Source organism: Phymastichus coffea, unplaced genomic scaffold (assembly GCF_024137745.1).
Source record: "Phymastichus coffea isolate CEN01 unplaced genomic scaffold, Cenicafe_Pcof_1.1 PCOF00031, whole genome shotgun sequence".
Taxonomy (NCBI): domain Eukaryota; kingdom Metazoa; phylum Arthropoda; class Insecta; order Hymenoptera; family Eulophidae; genus Phymastichus; species Phymastichus coffea.
The window spans coordinates 257,507-277,153 of record NW_026706842.1 but is presented as its reverse complement, the minus strand read 5'-3'; the positions used below and the strand labels follow the sequence as shown (position 1 = coordinate 277,153).

The 19,647-nt window shown below is 40.9% G+C and overlaps 3 protein-coding genes across 4 annotated transcripts in view; 2 read left to right on the top strand and 1 right to left on the bottom strand.

Annotated features, from left to right (window-relative positions):
• The first annotated feature begins 602 nt into the window (after nt 1-602).
• Nucleotides 603-12,066, top strand: LOC131663237 (leucine-rich repeat-containing protein 70-like). Of its 2 annotated transcripts, none has more exons than XM_058933514.1 (4): nt 603-756; nt 3,829-3,963; nt 6,235-6,713; nt 8,103-12,066. In XM_058933514.1, the coding sequence occupies exons 1-4, from the start codon at nt 739-741 to the stop codon at nt 8,611-8,613; spliced, it is 1,143 nt and encodes a 380-aa protein (XP_058789497.1). In that variant the 5' UTR covers nt 603-738; the 3' UTR covers nt 8,614-12,066. The 2 variants fall into 2 exon arrangements, with proteins under 2 accessions (XP_058789497.1, XP_058789496.1); XM_058933513.1 differs by having other exon boundaries at nt 6,235-6,785.
• Nucleotides 12,067-12,235: 169 nt separating this feature from the next.
• The window catches only part of LOC131663236 (NADH dehydrogenase [ubiquinone] 1 alpha subcomplex subunit 9, mitochondrial), a 24,715-nt gene continuing 17,303 nt past the window's right edge, over nt 12,236-19,647 (bottom strand). The window contains exons 2-8 of the mRNA XM_058933512.1: nt 14,241-14,375; nt 13,877-14,082; nt 13,377-13,670; nt 13,119-13,285; nt 12,923-13,054; nt 12,656-12,845; nt 12,236-12,578 (exon numbers count right to left, since the gene is read on the bottom strand). Of these exons, the coding sequence (XP_058789495.1) occupies nt 12,387-12,578; nt 12,656-12,845; nt 12,923-13,054; nt 13,119-13,285; nt 13,377-13,670; nt 13,877-14,082; nt 14,241-14,280 (1,221 nt within the window). The 5' untranslated portion in view covers nt 14,281-14,375 and the 3' untranslated portion in view covers nt 12,236-12,386. The remainder of the gene's footprint in view (nt 12,579-12,655; nt 12,846-12,922; nt 13,055-13,118; nt 13,286-13,376; nt 13,671-13,876; nt 14,083-14,240; nt 14,376-19,647) is intronic.
• The window catches only part of LOC131663235 (protein O-mannosyl-transferase Tmtc3-like), a 9,007-nt gene continuing 4,231 nt past the window's right edge, over nt 14,872-19,647 (top strand). Inside the window, exons 1-7 of the mRNA XM_058933511.1 lie at nt 14,872-15,423; nt 17,411-17,547; nt 18,520-18,601; nt 18,698-18,797; nt 18,913-19,028; nt 19,124-19,296; nt 19,370-19,625. Coding sequence (XP_058789494.1) covers nt 15,232-15,423; nt 17,411-17,547; nt 18,520-18,601; nt 18,698-18,797; nt 18,913-19,028; nt 19,124-19,296; nt 19,370-19,625 — 1,056 coding nt within the window. The 5' untranslated portion in view covers nt 14,872-15,231. The remainder of the gene's footprint in view (nt 15,424-17,410; nt 17,548-18,519; nt 18,602-18,697; nt 18,798-18,912; nt 19,029-19,123; nt 19,297-19,369; nt 19,626-19,647) is intronic.

Genomic DNA, 19,647 nt, shown 5'->3' with positions numbered 1-19,647 from the left:
TCAAGGCCGCGGCTCGAGATAAACGAGCGTGCGGCGCAGACGAAACATTCAAATTCGCACGTATCCCCGACGCGTGTCGGATCGCGCGGCCGGCCGTCCGTCCGAGCTGCCGCTGGCACACATCCTGCCGCCACGCTGCGGCCGCGTTTCTCTGCCGTCCCGGCTCTTAATTTTCCTCCTCGTCGTCTTTATCTGGCGGCTGGCGCTGCTCCACCCACTCGACCCGCGCGGGCGAGCTGGCTGCCTGCGCGCACACACAGTCGGGAGACGCGCGCGCGCGCGCGCGCACAGACGGGCGGAAAAAGGGGGCTGAAATTGCGACAGCAAAGAAAAAGAGAGAGGGAGAGAACCGAAGGAGGAGCTCGCTCGATCGTTCCGCTCGGCTAATAAGGTTCATTCCCGATACGCGGACGGCAAGAATAATTATGAGCTTGCGCACAAGCGACAAGCCCGCCGGGTTCCCTCTGAAATAAAGCCGGGACGACGGCGGCCTCCCTCCTCCTCCTCCTCCTCCTCCTCCTCCCACGAGGAAGCTCATCCCGCCGCCGCCGCCGCCGCCGCCGCCGAGCCTGCCACACGCTCAGTCTACCTGCGCCCGCGCTACTGCGAGCAAACGGATCGCGCGTCCGCCGATGCTCCCTCCTGCCGTCCGCCGAGCCAACGAATATACGGCATCGTCATTCGCACTCAAGGCGTTTCACTTGTGAGGCATGCGCCCTACAATCCACACGCACATTGATGTATCGCAGAGCACAGGTATCCTTCTCTTTTCTCGCCTGCGCCCACGACTCGCCGCGCCGTGGCTGTGCGGAGATTTACACCTTGATCCCTCGCACTGCCGGGGGATAGTACTTTACGAGCGAGCTTTCGCCAGTTCTTAGATCTACTCGCTTTATGGACTGCGAGTTTTTTTTTTTTTTCGTTTCCTTTCTTGTTCGTCGCCGCCTTGTTTTCTGTTTTTCTCTTGGAGAGAATTGCCTCTAGTGAATATTACTAGGAGATAAGGGAATCTGTTATGCTAAACTTTGCATTTCAATAGAGAGAGAGAGAGAGAGAGATCTTTTCTTTTCTCAGCTTTCTTTCTTGGATTTGGAATTCCATAGAAACTCTCGGCAGCCGCGTGCTCCGAAGAATACCTATCATATCGCGATGCCACGCTGCACTATGTGGCGTACGCGTGTGAAAAATCGAAATTAGCATGGCACGCGCGTGAATGGCTTCATTTTCGTTGGCGAATCAAGCATGACGGCGCGCGAGCTACCTCGGCTGCTCTTACGGGAGGAGCAATTCGGCGCGCGCCGACGATTATCACGCGACCTTACTGCGTCCACGTCGCGACGCCGCAATCAATTTGAATTCTTTATTGCAATCTCGATATCCACCCCAAGTGCAGTTTAACGAGAAAGGGAGCGGGAGAAAAAGATTGTTTTAAGATTTCCCCGAGGACCGACAAAAGTTCTCGCGCGCGCATATAACGTTAATTTCCTTTATGGGCTCTCGACGCGGATATCTCAATGTATTAAAGGCACACTTCGCTCAAGCCCGCTCCGCTCAGTTTTGCCCTTTGGCGATGTATATCTCGCTCCTCGTCCTCTTCTTTTGCTTTCTTCTGCTCTCCCTCTTCTCGGCCCTCTTCGCGGTCGTTTATTTGCGCGCGCGCGCGTTGCCGGCCTATATACCTTCTTTTCGCTGCCACGGACATTTAGCGATAAATGGTCCTTGCTTTTTTCTTTGTTTTTTATTTGTCGCCCTTTCTCGCCCAATGAAATATGTGCCACACTTTTCCTTATCTGACCACTCTGAATACTAATTCTTATCGAGAAATTATAGTGCCACGTCTGCGTCGAAGGAATAATATACGTGACGAGATTTTTCATGCGGACGAAGGGGGAGTGGGAAGGAGCTAGGGAAGAAAAACAGTTTACTTCTTCCTGCCGACAGTTTAAGACCTCGTAAAGTTGCAAAATTAAATATCTTTCCGCGAAGGAAACTGCCGCTACTATACCTCGTCCACGATAGCACTATCTAACTTTACGTTTACGTTCGCGCGGAATGCAAGAATTATTACAAAACGCCATGGTTTACTTGATCCGCCTCATAAAAAAATAATAGCTAGAAAGATCAACAATTACAAATTGACAAGCTTCTTTGTTTTTATTTAGTATGTACAGTGGTCTAGTTTATTCATAAATGGTCGAAAATTGTTACAATACATTCCTACAATGCGATGCCGTACAAACATTTTTGCAGTTCAAAGATACAATCTGTTGCGTAGCATCGATAAACTTTTTCTCTTGTGAAAGCTTTCTTGGTTTGCGAAATGACGAGTGGCTCAAATGAAAAACTAGCTTGGACGAAGAATTGAAAAACCTTTGTACAACCGTACAGGATAACAGAAAAAGTGAAGTAAATAAAGGATTCATGACGATACAAATGATAATTAGAAAGCATTAGCTTGCGGTCTGAAATCCATAGGTTGGCCGAAAAGTAATTAAAGTGATAAAGTTCTGATTACCGTGCATTTGGAATATTGCAACGCGATTAACGGCTAACGGGAGGGTCGAAACGGCACGTGTCGTATTGTGTAATTAGACAAAGACTTGATTATCGCGCAGATCGTTTAGCGCGCGTATAGTGGAAGCTTTCGCGGCACAATAAATTAACACTTCATCGACGTTGACGGGAAAAATTAAATTTAAATCCGGGAGCAATGAGATTGAGCGCGATTAATTGCGTTGAGTCTCATTAACGACCGCGTTGGAATTGGACTAGCGGAAGGTACACGCGGTTAGAACGTCTCGCTTTACCACCCCGCAATACACAACTCCTTTTGCAATCTTTCCATTGAAAATTGATTTACAGCTTTATCAAATTTTATAGACCGCTGAAGCGCGAATATTCTTTTTTTAATACTCCTGGCTTTGTGCTGTTGTATGCACGTACAACTTACGTGATATTATCATCGTAAATTTTTATTTATATCGATGCTTTCATATATAACCGAATAAGTTACTTTGAATGAAAATTCTGATCATGTCCCCGCTTCGTGGAATCGATAACGTGCTACTTTCTTTTGAATAAAAAAAACCTCCCATTTTTCTTTATTCTATTGAATTTTATGATTAACTTTTTTTGAGCGTAGATAAAATCGACGGCATGTTATAAAGAGAATGACGAACTCGAGTTGAGTGCACGATTCCTTGTCGTCTGTTATTTCATTAATTTGAAACGACATACAAATTCAATTAGGTGACATTTCTTGCAAACAACTTAAGAAATAGGTCAAACTAGATAGTACATGTGCTATCTGTTCGGACAAAGTATATCGAAGAAATATCCTAAGTAACTCAAAGTAAACTTTTGCGGGAATAAAGTGATTTGGAGAAAAAGAAGAAGTATGACAAGGGATAATGTGCCAATTTGTTCCGCTTGTCAGCTCGTGAAAGTTGAGCCGAAGAAAGAAAATATCAATTTATATCGGAGAACAGCGATTCAACCATTTAATGACTTTTAATAATCCAATAGCGGTAAACGTATTTTTTATGCATTCAATTTATTTCATCTCATTAATGAACATTATTATTTCAGTTGGTCTTCGTTTTTCCGTACGATTCCTACGTAGATGTTGTCGGTTTCCTTTTTTTCTTTACTAAACTCACGATACGAGAATCTAATGCATTTAAATGAATCTTGTTTCTTTCTTACAAATCGATGCTCTCATGTATTGCGATGAACGCGTTATTAGAACCAATAAAGGTGTTTTGCGACGCATAAAAAATAATCGGGAATGGTAAATAACTAAAAAGCCACGTGCTTGTTTTCTTGCAGATCTGGTTTCTTTATCTACTATGCATAATTCTGGCATATTTTCCACTTATTGGCGTAAGGGGAAGTATCACTACAGCCGACACAAAAACCTCGGACTGGTGCATTGCAGAATGCATGTGTCTTTCGAAGACGCAGGTAATTCACATTGTTTCATTATTTATCGTGTCAACTTAGTCGCACGCTAGTCTAAATTTGCAGTTGATGTATGTGAAACAATGACAATATTGTAGTGGGCACAATAGTAGCGCATGTTTTTTTTCACTGGTAAACTGATTGACGCAAGGGAAGCAGTGATGGTAAATATAATAGTACAATAGACGTGCAAATGGAATTGTACGATTATTGTGACAGTTATGGAGCTCACTGTTAGCATTCATTACAGGAATTTATTATTGCAAGAGATATATAATTAACGGTTCACGAAAAGGCAAATTTAATGTAATATATGAAGTACACGATACAATCTCTGATTGAGAAATTATGAATTTTACCGGGAATCGGGTGGATTCAATAACGTACGACCGATGTAATTAACTATTATCACGGCCGACGACGCTTTACTTGAAATTTTCATCGAATAAATTCCTACTCAGAGAGAATTCATACAATAATCCAGTAACTAGTGATGTGAAAAGTTTTAATCGAAATAAAATTTTCCGTAAAAAGTTTTCCCCTTACATGGTAAAAAAAAATGCGAGAAACTCTTTCCGTCGACTGATCGCAAACTTGGAATAACTAAAAATCTGGAATCAGATTCGAAAGGTGGCAAATGGCATCGGGGACGAAATTAGAATGTCCGCGACGGGGCAATAAGAGCCAATTAGCGCCCGGCGTCATTTTGCAGTTCGTGGAAATTTGATGTCGAGTTGATGAAAAATTAATTGCCAAGAATAAACCGCGAAATCCGATTGTATCGGCAATGTACTGAGTTAGTATTTAACATTCAATAAGCCGGGGAGTAAAACCGCGAAAGCGCGTGCACACAGAGACAGAGAGCCGAGCGATCAATAGTCGCAGCAAATAAGAGCACAACAAGAGATAATGGGTCGCAGCCCGCAAATCTTGCCCTCTCGGCTCGGATAATTGAGTTATAGCTGCTGCTCTCCAGCGAATTAAAATACAGATCTATTAAAGCGCCACCGCGTCGGCTTTTTTATTCGAGCGCGCCTTCTCGTGTCCTTTTATTTTTTATCTCCTTTTCAATTTGCCTTCGCGGGACGCGTGCGTCGCCCGAGGTCGTATTGTGTTTAATCAAATCTGAAACGACAACGGGACCGATTCGAGCACCGCACGATGCATTCGCGCAGAGAGAACGGACGATTTTACTTCACCTTCCGTTTCTCTCGTTGCGCCCGCTTAACTCGATTCGTCAATCGGCGAGTTCTCGACGACACGGACAATTCGCCAACGGTCGCGTAATGCGCGCTCGACGCCGAGAGGGACAAGTTTAAAGCTATTTCGCGCGCCGAAATCCGCGCACGGACTTTTTCCCAGCAGTCGCGCGACTTTCAAACTACGAAGACGATTGTTCTCGAGCGCGCAGTAAGGCGGTAGATTACAAGGACTGTTGCTACTCTCCGCGCACTTTACATAAGTAGACTTAAATGCCTTTCTGTCGCGATTCCGTTTGCCTGGCACTATGCAGCTTCGCCAGGCGAATCCAGGCGCAGATTCGATGCGTGACCGAAAAATAAGCGTCCCAGATCTGTGACTCGTGGGTACGACACTATTCTGCTGCTCGACGCCAAATGTACCCGTGATTTTTTTATTTATCGCCTAACATTTACCGTCTAATGCCCAAAGCGCACGGGAATCATCTGTTCGTTGTTCTGGCGTCTGTTCGTTCGAGTTGTTCATCAAACTTTTCGGCCTGTTAGGATCACTGCAATGTTATCGCGATAACTTCTTAAAGATATCAAAACTTTGAGCGAAACTAAAACGCCTTTCGTACTATACAGCAACGTAGCGAATGATGAAACGGACGATAGTAAACTTGTGTATCTATAGGTCATGAAACCAAAGTGCATTGGAAACTTGAGTCGATATTCAGTGCGTGGAAACTACATTAAAACATCTGGTGATAGAAGGAGTTGGTTGGAAAACCATCAATCAACAGCGGAATGCAGAAGGTTTCTTTATTATCCGTAATTGTGATTCGGCATTGTGCAAGATAGTTTGAAAAAGAGTAATAACAGTCGGGTAAGGGGGCGACGATAGATGGAGAGAGAGAGAGAGAGAGAGAGAGAGAAAGTTTAATTATACCGCGTGCCGGCGCGTAGGCAGCCCAATCAATAGTTCGCAAACAGTTTGCCGGCTAAGGTGTATACACAGGTACACGCGGGCAGCGCTATTGTAAAGCAAGTTAGGCGAAGGTGAGCAATTGCTAGTCCCGAGTTGTCGTTTCAGATTCTGTGCAACACAGGTGGCCTGACAGACATACCAAGCAGACTGCCGTCGGACCTCGAGCAGTTGTCACTGTCTAAGAACAACTTCTCGATCATCCGCAGCGACGCGTTCGCGCGGCTGCGCTCCCTCAGGAAGCTCAGTCTCGACAACAACCTCGTGGGCATCATCAAGCCGTTCGCCTTCCGCGGCCTCAGCAAGCTCGAGAGCCTCTCGATACAGCACACCTCGCTCGCGCACATCGACCAGTTCTCCTTCACCGCGCTCCAGAACGTCAGCAGCGTGATCCTCGCCTACAACAAGATCGCCTACATCATGGGCAAGGCCTTCGCCGGCAGCTCGCAGATCCAGTACATCGTGCTCAGCCACAACCCGCTCAAGACCATCTACAGCAACGCCTTCTCCGGGCTGACTTACGTCGATCATCTGCTGCTGCCCGGCGGCATCAGGAGCATCGAGCCCGACGCCTTCAACGGACTCGAGTACGTCGGCCAACTCAAGCTCACCTTCATGGACCTCGAGGGCCTCAAGCCCAACACTTTTCGCGGACTCAAGTGAGTTGCGATCCACCCGCGCGTAACTTTGTGCTTGCAAGTCTCTGATTTTGTGGCTGTTCGCTCACCACCGTGGTCCTGTTTATCGGGTCTTGCGGCTTTTCCCAGATACTTATCGCTTCTCAGTTCTTTTGCTCGTTGACGAGTGCATGCAAAAGAACATCGTTTCAACTACCGCCCAAGTCATTCCCTTTCGATTTCATTTCTTGACGTACGTGAATCGTTTTGCGATAACGGCGCCTGACTGCCGTTGTATGGGATCTTCAGCTTTGCAAAAGCTAAGATAATCAGTATGTCGCTACATCTCATTTTGTGCCTTTCGTATTATATCGTACTCAAGTATCCTTTCGAAAATCACATTTTCATGTCAGTATATTATGTGACACGGATGGCAGCAAATATAATGAAGGTATACAACGGATAACTAGATTTTACCGACTATTCATTCGACTTTCCTTGCCTTCTTTTCTAAGAAAATATTTGTTCGTGTTTGAAAATGAAAATATTAAAGTTGACGGAAAAAGTTATCAAAGAAATTCGCAAATTTTAAGCACGTTTACTTTATTGAAAACTGGAAAATTTGAAGCAAAGTGAAAAGGCGTTTGTTTTTATTCGCTTGTTAACGAGGAGAACGCGACATATAAATTCAACTCCTACTGAGATGACGTACAAATGCAATTTGATTAACGAAGAGGTGCAGAATTTCCCTTCAATCACATCAATTAAAATAAAAAATGTCGACCGTCTAATACATTGCGAATTCTCAAGCACGCCATTATCTATATATTAAGCAACCTAGTTATTACAACTATAGATTTTTCTTCAACATTGATTTTGGCTTTGTGCTACTTTGTCAAAGCGTAATAAGCAGAGTTCTGAAGGCGAGGATTTCTCTTACAGCACAGCTTTCGAAATTGAGCAAAGTATAGGCACTTTAACCATGTCAAAGCTCTTGTTAAGTCTCGCTTTCATAGTTAAATAAGAGTCAAAAGGATACTTCTGAACCAGCGCCAAAGGCTGCATCTATTAGTTGCGGCTAGATTATAAATTAGGTTTATACAACGACGCATGTGCACGTCGTTACGCCTAAACTTATTTCATTTGAGATAAATTTTTAAATAAAGATTGTCAACTATATTTTCTTTTCAATTGAGATTGCGAACAATTTGGACTTTGAACGAGTTGTGTGGTTTGTTGGCGGAGATTCGATAGTAAAATAAATAAAAAGAAATGCAAAAATAACTCGGAAAAAAATGAATATTTGAAACAATATGAAACGATATGGAAGATAAAACAATGAAAACAAATAATTTGCAGAAACGTGAAGAACCTAATGATCCAGACGAGCGACCTTGGAATCATCTACAAAGACGCCTTTTTCGGTTTGGAACACATCGAGGCACTGAATATCCTGAGCAACAAGATCGACGCGATCGAGGAGTTCCACTTGGCCTCCAATTTCTCCATCAACGTACTACGTTTCCACAAGAATCACGTGCTGCGCGCGCCCAAGTACGGTGACGCCACGTTCCACGTGAACACGATAAGCGCCGACGGCAATCACTTTCCGTGCGACTGCCAAATCCACTTGGTGCTGGAGAGCGACTTCGTAAACGGCTCGGTGGACGAGTTTCGCAAGCACAACTTCTGCATCGCGACCGCGGACATCAATGGCATGAACATGAGCTTGGTCAATCTTGACTCCATCGCGAGCTGCCACGACCGACTGATGAAGGACAATTACGGCTCCGGAGTCAGCATTGACTTCGGTGCCATAAGCTTCGTCGTGCCCATTGCTTTTTACCTGGCGAGGCTTCTTCTCACGTGACTTTCCTCGCCTCTCCGTCACCTACTGTTGGTTGTGCTTGCCTATATACATATCGTGCGTGTAACACGGCGGGCGATCGCGTGCTCGACTCTAAGGTTGTGCTCGTTTATACGACGAATGTTGCTCGCCGACGAGGCTTCTTCGCTTCTTCTTCTCCTTCCTCTTCTTGTTGTTTTTTCTAGTTTTTTGTTTTTTTGTTTCGAGCCAAACAGCTTCCAGCGCTCCCGTGCAGTCAGTTTGCTTTTGTTCTGCGAGGCAGTACGCAAACAGTAATATCACTGAACGAGAGTTGTTGTGCATGATGGCGAGCGAGCGCGCTAGGTCGGAGCGTACATTGAGATTTCTACTTGAAAATGAAATAAACTAACGCCGCGACCGCGTGACAGTTTCCAATTCAATTTCGTTCTATTTCTCGCGGGGAAATTGTTGAGTCCGCTTGTTTGTCGTGCAATCAGAGAGCCGAAATCTCATCTGCCAAATACTTGCACGTACGGATATATTATATTATTATATATATAAAACCGAAGTAATGTCTGACGCGCGCGCTATGTATATACACGATAGCTACTCGTCAATTTCGCCCTGGAGTAAGATTGTTTAATTAAACGTCACGTTATTGTTAATCGATTCACGATATATACTCGGGCAACCCGACTAATTGTTTTCCTCCACTGCGTTTGCGGTACTTTTCGCTTTTTATCGTCAAGCTCCGGTCGCCGCTCGAGATATTTTTGTTAAGTAAAACAGCCCAGTGCATGCGTGCGGAATTAGCTAATTAGAAGGTTGTTGTTCGAGATAAGCGCAATTTTGGTGACAAAATGTTAACAGTACTACGGTCGTTTCGAGGCTAAAAGCTACTTTGAGCTCGAAATCATTATGCATTAAATTGACAGCTCAATATATATCGTTGTTAATTTTGGGGACGACATGTCATTGACGCAAGTAGTGAAAACCTGATATTACTTTTTCGATGCTGTTTGTGAAAGGAATTGATTGCTCAACGCGACTACTAGCAATCAAAAAAAATCAAAATTTTTAGCGTTTGTAGATCATATCTGATTAAACTAGTCAATATTATACTAAATTTGAATGTAATGTTCAGTAATATTGAGCTTGCGAATGTTTTATAAGAAGTATTTGTTTTATCATCTGATATAGCTTACAGAAAATAGCCACTTTTAGCTTGTAACAAAAATAATCTCGCATAATTGTACGACGAAAGGTAAAGGATAGTTTGCTCCCGTCACACTGTTTTTGTGGCATGATGTAACAGTATGTAACACAAATTCATTAGTTTATATTTGTGGATATTCAATTCGATACTGTTAATGGAAAACAAAAATTTATTTTTATAAATAAGAGCAAAAAACCTTTAGCTAACTCATTCAATCTGCAGCCGTGGAATATACTATGTCTGACTAAACGCGGATTTGTTCTCCTTAGACGTATGTCGCCGTTGCCATTTATCAAGTATTTCGATAAAAATATGTTCAAATAAAATAGCTTGTAGTGTGTAATATCCTGAACACAGAAGAAAGTATTCAAACGAATGAAAGTACTAGAATATGAATGAAATAGAAAAATCAGAGGCTCGTTGCGTCTTGATCTTTCGAAATATTGATTACGTAATTCATAAGTTTAATAATACTTTATCGTTATAATGAAACTGTATAATGCAAATTACACATGTAAAGCATAACTTCATGAAGTATATCGAAATTCACTTAATGAGCTTTGAACGAAAATGATTACGCTGAGAACAAACCACTTGCGTATCAAAAACGCGTTAGTGGACAAATTTATGCAAAAACCGATTTTGAAGGTTTCGAAGTATAATGAAAGTAAAACAATAGCTTATAAGAATTTTTGAAGTCTATATTATTCTTATGCGCGTAAAAAATATATTTTAAGTGAAATTAGAGTCTGTCACCTTGAAATTCGAACCAGACATCCTAAAAATAAAATTGATTTCGAGTTGTATAGATTATTTTTTAATCAAAACATTAGAATCCCACTTGTATAAATAAAATTACAATTTCGAATAACCAGTTCTAGGCAAGCCAATTTACATATCAATAAAAAAAAGGTTGGTGATATTTATACATGAAAAATACGGTACATATTCGCAAGGATAAATTTACTTAACGTAGGTTGGCCTAATGCTAATGACATTTTATCTTTGAATCGAAATTTAATTGAGGCAATAATGCTTTTAAACGAAACTTACTTACACCTACATACGCTTTGCAGAAGATTGATCACATGTTACTAATTTGTTATTCATCAAATGAGTAGAAGTAAATACGAACGTATACATATCGCATTGAGTAATTTCGCAAATGCAAATAAGAACGATTTGCAAAATACTGCAAATAAATGATATGTTTGCCGAACATTACATATCACTTATTTGATAAAGAAACCATTTGGTCACCGCGGTTTTTGTTCATATGGCGATAGACTCTAAAAATCTGCTATAAGTATGATCAAAAAAAGAAAGTATTGTATTTTTAAGTCTTTCGAATTTTCATAGTGATTTTGCAACATGAAAGTATTGTCGATAAATCTATAGGCTATTTCAAATTATATATTTGAATGATAAGCCGCTGTTTTAGAATTTGATATGAAACGGTATATATTCTCATTAAATTGTATTAGAAATTTAAAATGGAGTTTGAAAATATTGATCTGAAGTATTTTTAATTAAGATAATGTTCTTATATTAACAAAGAAGCTACCTGATTGTTGCATATTATTAGAAAGTAAACATCATTTACTTTTTTATAAACATTCTCTATTAAACCGATTTATTTTTATCCTTAAATTTGTTATAAAAATTCCGCTCTTGACGAGGGTTGTGCCAAGTATACCTTGCGCTTAACAGTTGCTAGAATATTACATCAATTTAGATTTATAGTGTCGAAGGAAGTAGGATAGCTAAAATAATTTATAGTTCGTTAAAATGTCAATTTTTGCGATGTCCCCAATTTATGTCACCGACCATGAATAAATTTTGCAGAGTGAAAAGAACGACGTATTGCACATGAAAGTTTTACGCATGCAGTCATATATGGTATACCGAATTGAACGTGCAAGGTTGTTTCTTCATCACAGTTCTTCTTTGCTGATTTATACTTTATAAGGCTTTTGCCAAAGTAGACGATAATAGTAAAAAAGGACTGAAACTTTTATATACATTTTTTCAATTTTCCTTGATAAACAATGTAATTCAATGCTTGGATTATAAATCGAGATAAAAAGATAGAACAAGCAAACGAAAAATAGAACGTTTTTCAGCATTTGTAAGTTCTAAAAAACAATCAAGATCAAGTCCTATTTTCAAGCTGTATGGCAAACTATTGTATAAGAATTTGCTTGGCCTTCAGTCAGCATACTAACCGAGGACCAACCTAGCTTGTATTTTTTATTAATGTCAGCAAAGAATGTATACGCAAATCATCCTTCCGTCATATAGTTATTGTGGCTCTGAAATGTTCAAGAAGATATAATAAACCAACTAAATTAAACAATAAACAAACTATCGTATTTCTATAAAACATCAAAAATGATTTTTAACTTGCAATTTTCGTATTTTTACAATATAACAGATTTTTATTATTTACAAAGATGGATAATTTCATACACTCTGCATTCCTATATCAGTTTTCATCAATAGTAATGAAATATATTAATTTCGGTCCTACGTTTTTTCAATGAATATATTCATAATTTGAAGCTAATATGTATTTATCGATTTGATACTCGTAATTAATTTAATTTTGAGCAGCACTAGCTATGGGTTTTGGAGGAGTTATATCCTGATATTCTCCTACTGCTATTTCATAGTTGCCATCATAACGAAGAGGTTTGATTTCCCAAGGAAGTTGCATCTCTATATCAGTAATTACAATACCAAGATCTTCAAGAGTCGGCACACCTTTTATAATTTTATCGCTTGTATGGTCCTGTATATAAAAAATTGTTCTTCAAAGCAAAATGTAAGTAAATTATTTAATAAAAATATGTTCACTTGACACATTACCTTTTCCAAACCTTCCCAATGTAGGTATCCAATAGGATATGCAGTACTTAACATTTCCGTGAGAGAAACTTTCAAATTAAAAAGAGGGGTGTACTTTATGTTCAGTCTCCGATATCCATATTCAACAGATTCACGCCTCAACATTTCATGAAACCAGTCAAGTAAGTCTGACAGTTTGTAGCGATTAGATCTTTAATTTTATCATTTGTTAAATTTGTTGTTAATTCATACATTAATAAACTTTTATAATAGCCTATTTTTTCTCACCCTACAAATTGATATGTTCTACCAGCACTCTTATAGTCTTTAATAACAGCTACAATCCCAGCAGCAACATCTCCAACCCATACAGGTTGTTTTTCAATATCTTCACCTTTATTTTTGCCTAATGGCAGGCCTCTAAATAAACATTTTATACTATGATATAGAAAAAAAATATTTAAAAAAGAAGTAAAAAATGAACCTCATATGGAGTCTCCATCGATGAGAATATGCTACTAAGAATCGATCTTCAGTTCCATACACATCAGATGGACGAATGATTGTGGCATCTGGAAATTCTCTTTTGACTGCCCATTCTCCTTCCCATTTGGATTTCAAGAATTTGGATCCATCTTCTAGAAAGATTGGCTACATAAAAGTAAAATTGTAATAAATGTTATCTCATTTTAGAATAATACAATTATAAATATTCTACTATTTCTGCACCTAGCACTCCTACCTCAGGTTCAGGATTAGCATTAAGACAGGAAAGATGAATGAACCTTTCAACTCCATTTTGTTTACAAATTCGAGCAAGCCTGGCGGCACCGTCTACATGAACATCATCGTATTTAAAATTTTTGGTTTCCCAATCACATCCTATGCAATTGATGACAACATTGGAATATTTTATGCATTTTAATATTGAGTCTTCATCTCTCAAGTCAAAGGGATGAAATAAAACTTGACCAAGATCACCACATAATTTTAAACTTTGGACATCATAAAAATCCTTTCTATAAGGAATAATAATCTGAAAAATTTCATAAATTTACCATTAAAAATAATAATGAGTAAAACTTGCTTTGCAGAATTGTCATGACATTTAAATAAATAAATTCACTATTAACAAGAATGTACACATTGTCTAAAAAACTATTGAAACTACAAGTTAGCACATTGTTTATTGAATCTACTTAATAATTTATCGTTAAAAACATATTAAGATAAAGCTTATACCTGAGTTCCCATTCTTCCTAATCGCCCAATCACATGTTTGCCAATGAAACCATTACCTCCAAAAACAGTACACACAATACCATTAAATGAGCTACGTCCACCAGTTCCTCTCTTCATGTTAGCAAGGGATGGGTTCTTGATAATCCTGGGTTTCTGCGAGTAATTACATACTTGAACTGAAGCTACTGCACCAATGCCAGGTGCCTCTGAAAGTAAAACAATAACAAATGATTATTGTTGATAGTTATATAATAAATTAAGTTTCTATGAGAAATGACACATAAATAACCATAACATATGCTTTAAGCAGATGAAGCAAGACAGTTTATCCAAAATGAGATATATGTGATACGAAACAACTTACTTGCAATTTGTAAAAAAGTCTTGGGTATCAACGCTGCCATTTTCAACCTGGGGCGAAAAAGTACCGATGCGCGAGATACGTCTGCTGCATCGGCTATTTGTACATTTTACAAAGTACCCCGTTAGCTAGCGCCATCTGAAATGAACACACTTACTTTACTGCAATCGATAATAAAGCGTTTTACTTACCATAAATTTGAACAGTAACAATAAATTTACATTTTTCGATTGCTTATTTATAACAATTTATGTACTCTAACGAGATTAAATAACTAGTACATTTTACTTTTTACTGATCCATAACCTATTTGAGTGTAACCTGAGTTATAATCAGGCAGTTGTAAAATCGATTTTAATTTAACTGAATTTAAACTCAATTCTCATATCACCACGCGTTAGTTTTCGTTTGCTAAAAGATGCAAATATATATTTTCTAAGATGTAGTCCAAGGTTATTTTATAATTTTACGAAACAACAGAAAATTTCCAAAACAACATTTTGGAGCAACACGCGACTCAGAAATAAGGGAGTCTGCGCGCAAGTGAAAGCGCACAAACGAAATCCTACAGAAGGCAGTTTTGCTTTGCGGACCGGCGCACTGCTGACTCCTGCGCGCGCGAGAGAGACAGAGAAAGCCAGTGAACTGTGGAGCAACCGAAGCTGGATCCGCGAGTGTGAGCAGCAGCATCACAGCACACACGGTGTCCGGGTCGCGTCAGGCGCAGGTGCTGATTTACCGCTTGGCGCAGTAAAGTATGATGTAGAGGTGCAGCGTACTCCAAGTCATACAGGAGAGAGAACGAAGCAGCGGCAAGTGCGGTTAGCATGAGGAAGCGTTCAAGGAACAGTCGCTCCTCGTCGAGTTTTGCAGGTCATTAGTAGTAGTTAGAAAGTGTTCCGCGCTAGAGTAGATCAAGAGGGGCGACACATTGGTAGTGACGAAGGCGGCGAATTTGGTGGTGTTACGATGAACGAGACGCGGCTGGCATGACATGGGAGTGCCCGCCAGAGGAGCACTCGCGGCTGTGGTGGCCGCGGCCGCGTTCCTCGTTTACCTCAACAGCCTCTCGTGTGGCTTCGTCTTCGACGACATATCCGCCATCAAGGATAATCGCGATCTCAGGCCCCACACACCACTCAAGAATGTCTTTTTCAACGACTTCTGGGGTACACCTATGCATAAGGTAAGAGACACGTAGGTGCACATAAACAGGTTGTGTTTTTGCCGAGACGGCTGCCTACGCTGCAGGGGTCACTAAACTTGTCTGCTATACGCACGTTCCTATCCCTCTCTCATCTCCCTCGATTCTTCCTTTCTTCGCGTAATAAAAGAGTTTCGATGTGAATTCAATAACGTCTATCGCGTATTTCATATTTCGTAGTTCATGTTAAGGCATCGACCCGCCAAGGAAAAAGGAGTTCTTTAGGAAAAGAACGCGAGGATATTAGCGACGACAACGACGGTAGCAGCGGCGGTGGCGCCTATGACTCGTATTGATCCGCTCTTGCGCTAGCGACGAGCTACGTCCGTCCCTGTCCGTTCTCCGATTCTCTCTCCCTCTCGCTCTCGCACACGCATCCGTCACCTTCGTATATAGCCCTTACACTTGCCGGCCGGTTATGTGGGTCCTATTTTTTTCCGGCGACGACGCTTCCGATTGATTCTGATTGCTTGTGGGCAAATGCCGTTTCTCTTCTCTCCTGTCTCTTTTTTCTTGCATTACTTTGCTCTCCCTTCTTCGTCTGTTCATTGTCGGCTTGATATCTGGAAATCTGTGATAAATGATGGACTTGCTTACGGCAAGGCTTTCGTCCTGCTGGAATTGTTTAACGCGTCTACTGAAGATAATTTTGATACATGACGTTGATTTCATTTGCAATGCTTCATTGAAATAAATGCACATCATTTTTGTCGATAAAAATACGATGTGCTACTAATGAAATTGTCGATTTCGAGCGCATCAAAGCTGGAAATATATTCTCTCTTTCTCTCTCTCTCTCTCTCTCTCTCTCTCTTTTTCTCAGATTTTTTAATAAATTGGACATTGACATAAGTGCATACATGATATGCACTTTCATATTGAAAGCCATTAAATCTATTAATCCTAGCGTGTACCGAACAGATGTTACCAACAATACAACTACAGTAACGTATATTTATATATATATTTGTGTACACAGCGTGTATTTTAATTTATTTGCTGGATGCAAGATTCGAATATATACGTACATTCTAAAAACCTTTCACTGCAAATTGACGAGTGGGTACATATTTGATATGTTTTAATATTCCTCGAAGCCGTTTTCAAGATAATCAAAAACTTCACTTACGTTAATTAACAAACAGATAAAATATCGTTTATTCCAGAGGTAGAAAAAGCACTGGTAAACATTGAAATGACATTTACTTAGCTTACAGTATCTAACTTGAATAATACATAAATTTTCATTTATACATCTAACTATATTGCTTTGTTCTCGATCGTTTGCATCAGTCGAACTTGCAACTAATAATCGTTCCATTATTCCTTCCGCTTTAATTATTTGCGTAAATCAGATCTGGCTCGCTTAGAACTGGCTAAAAATTTTCCGACTAAGCTCAGACGAAAAAAACTTATCGTTTCGCTCTGTGAAAAGGCCGAGCAGCTGATGCGTATTGAAAAGTACCATATCCCGGTGCGGAGCACGGACATTCTCATCTCTGAACGCACGAGTGCGTTGCGAATGGGGTAATTCATTCTTCGAAAAAATTGCTCTGCGTCAATCAAAAATTACTCGGCTCAAAGAATTCTCTCAAAATAAATAATTAATCGCGAGTAATGCGTTCAATCAACGATGAAACGGTTCGCACAATGCGTCTCGCATCGATGACACGTAAACCAAACGTTTCGACACTCGAAGCGTCGGAGCTCTATGAGATTAGCATTATTTGACGGGGCGCAGGAAACGAACGGCCGAGTTGCCACCGGTAAAGAGAATAACGACACGATTAAAGGTTCTCGCTTTGCCAGTGGTTCTGGCGGGGCACAGTTTTTAATTAATAATTATTGACAAGGCAGAGTTCGCAGAGGGCGGGCAAAGGTTGCGGGGCGCGATAACACCAAAGAAAGAGTAGCAACGAGAGCACGCTCATAATCAAGGATATCGTGCTGGTTTTTGACGTGTTCACAGGAGCAATCGCACAAATCGTACCGGCCGCTTTGCGTTCTCACATTCCGTTGGAATTACATGATACATCAATTGGATCCGATGGGTTATCATCTTCTCAATGTCGTTTTGCACGTCGGAGTGTGCCTCTTGTACTTCAGGTAGGTTACTACTGCTAGCCTATATACATATAACGCAGCGTGGCTTGAATGAGGTCTGCATGCATATCGATCATGGCCCCGGGACCGACCGCCGAGTTTCCGCCTCTCTTCTCCAATTGAAAGGAGCTTTGCATATGCAAAGGACGCGCTCGCGTTTGCAATGAAAAAAAAATAGTAGAATAATATATATTCATATATATGTACACACACACACACACACACACACACACACGGACACGGACACGGACACACGGACACACGGACACACACACATATAAAGAGAGGAAAAAAAGCGAAGCACCACCGGAGAAAAATAAGTACGCGCGGCTCTTGAGTTCTTGTTAAAAACGAGGCGAAAATAATTTCTGCCCGTTAGCTATCGCGAGTTAGCTCAGTGTTCAGCTGTTGAATAATGAAACTTTCGTAATTTTACAAAGCCAAACGAAGCTATTACCGTGTACCTCGCTGCTCCTACCCGCGCCCTCGCGTTCCTTTTTCGTCAACAAATAAAAATCGCTTTGAAGTTGCCAGCGACACGGGCGCTTCCGTTTGCCGATCATATTATCATATTAAAAAAGAATATTCCCGCAAAAGCCTTCGGCTTTCTCTCCTCGATCGACAAACTCGCCGATTATTGCTCAGCTCATTCTTTCGTTCGACTCTTTTCTAATTGACGCGGTCGGTGGTTTTATTCGTAACTCAATTTGCAACGATTATCAACTGTTTCGATTCGTTTGCATTCGGCCTAATATCCGCATGATACCAACACTGATCCGAACGTATATAATAACTGGAATTGCTTTTGTTTGAATGACAGCCGTATGCGGTAAAATTAATTAACGTACGATAACAAATTGAAAACGATAAATATAAATCTATCGATTTACGTTACTGAATAAATAGCAAAAGCGAAAATATGGTTCGTCTCTTTTATTTTTATATCAGTATACGGATACTAATTGAATTTTGCAGGATATGTTTGATGTTTCTACCAGACATAGCGAGTTTCGTGTCGGCGTTCCTGTTCGCCGTTCACCCCATACACACGGAAGCGGTAAGCTGCCGCGCCTTTAATAAGTTGACGGTCTTAACGAGGTCGATTAAAAACAATGAGGTTTCATAACAGCGTGTGATTTCTTTTCTGTGGCAGGTAACGGGAGTCGTCGGCCGAGCAGAGACCCTGTCGTCCTTATTTTACTTGGCGGCTTTGATGACATATACTAAGTGTTGTAGAAGTAATAGATCCACAGGTGAGAGCTTTAGCGACGAGCTTGAAAGCTCCTTTGCAATCTATTATGCCGCGACAACGACGACTACGACGACGCTCTATATATGTACTAAGCCGGCTCTCTTTATTAATTGCAGGTTGGCGATCATTAATAATGTCGATGTTCTTTGTGTTGGTCGCCATGCTGTGCAAGGAGCAAGGCATCACGGCCACCGCCGTCTGCGTTCTCTATGAAATCTTCGTTGTACAAAGGGTAAGTGTGTCGACGCTTGTCCACACAGACTCAATTAAAGAGCGAGCTGTCATTCTCACGCGACGTTCCCCTCGCCTTGCTCTTTCTGTACGCAGGTTAGAGCTTTGGATATTGTATTAGCTGTTAAGTCGGCCTTCGACGGCAAGAAAATCTCGCCGACGTGGTCGAGCGAGGGCACCAAACGGCTTACGGTCGTTACCGTCGTCACCTTTAGTTTGTTAATTCTAAGACTACACGTAATGGGTTCGAAGTTACCCGTATTTACCAGGTAAATTGGATCAATTTCACTATGGCTGTATAAGACGATCATTTGAGCTGACCCTAACACTTTTCTCGCGCAGATTCGACAATCCTGCATCCGTAGCACCGACGCCTACGAGGCAATTGACGTACAATTACCTGGCAGCTGTTAATCTACGCTTGCTATTCCTTCCAATCGACTTGTGCTGTGACTGGACGATGGGAACGATACCATTAGTTGAAAGTTTATTGGATGTTAGAAACTTGGCCACTTTAGCGGCCCACTCTATGGTGATAGGCCTCTTGGTCGCAGCTATTTTAACGCGTAGTAGACAGACGTCAATAATTATCATCATGGTTGTTATCTTTCACAGCTTCT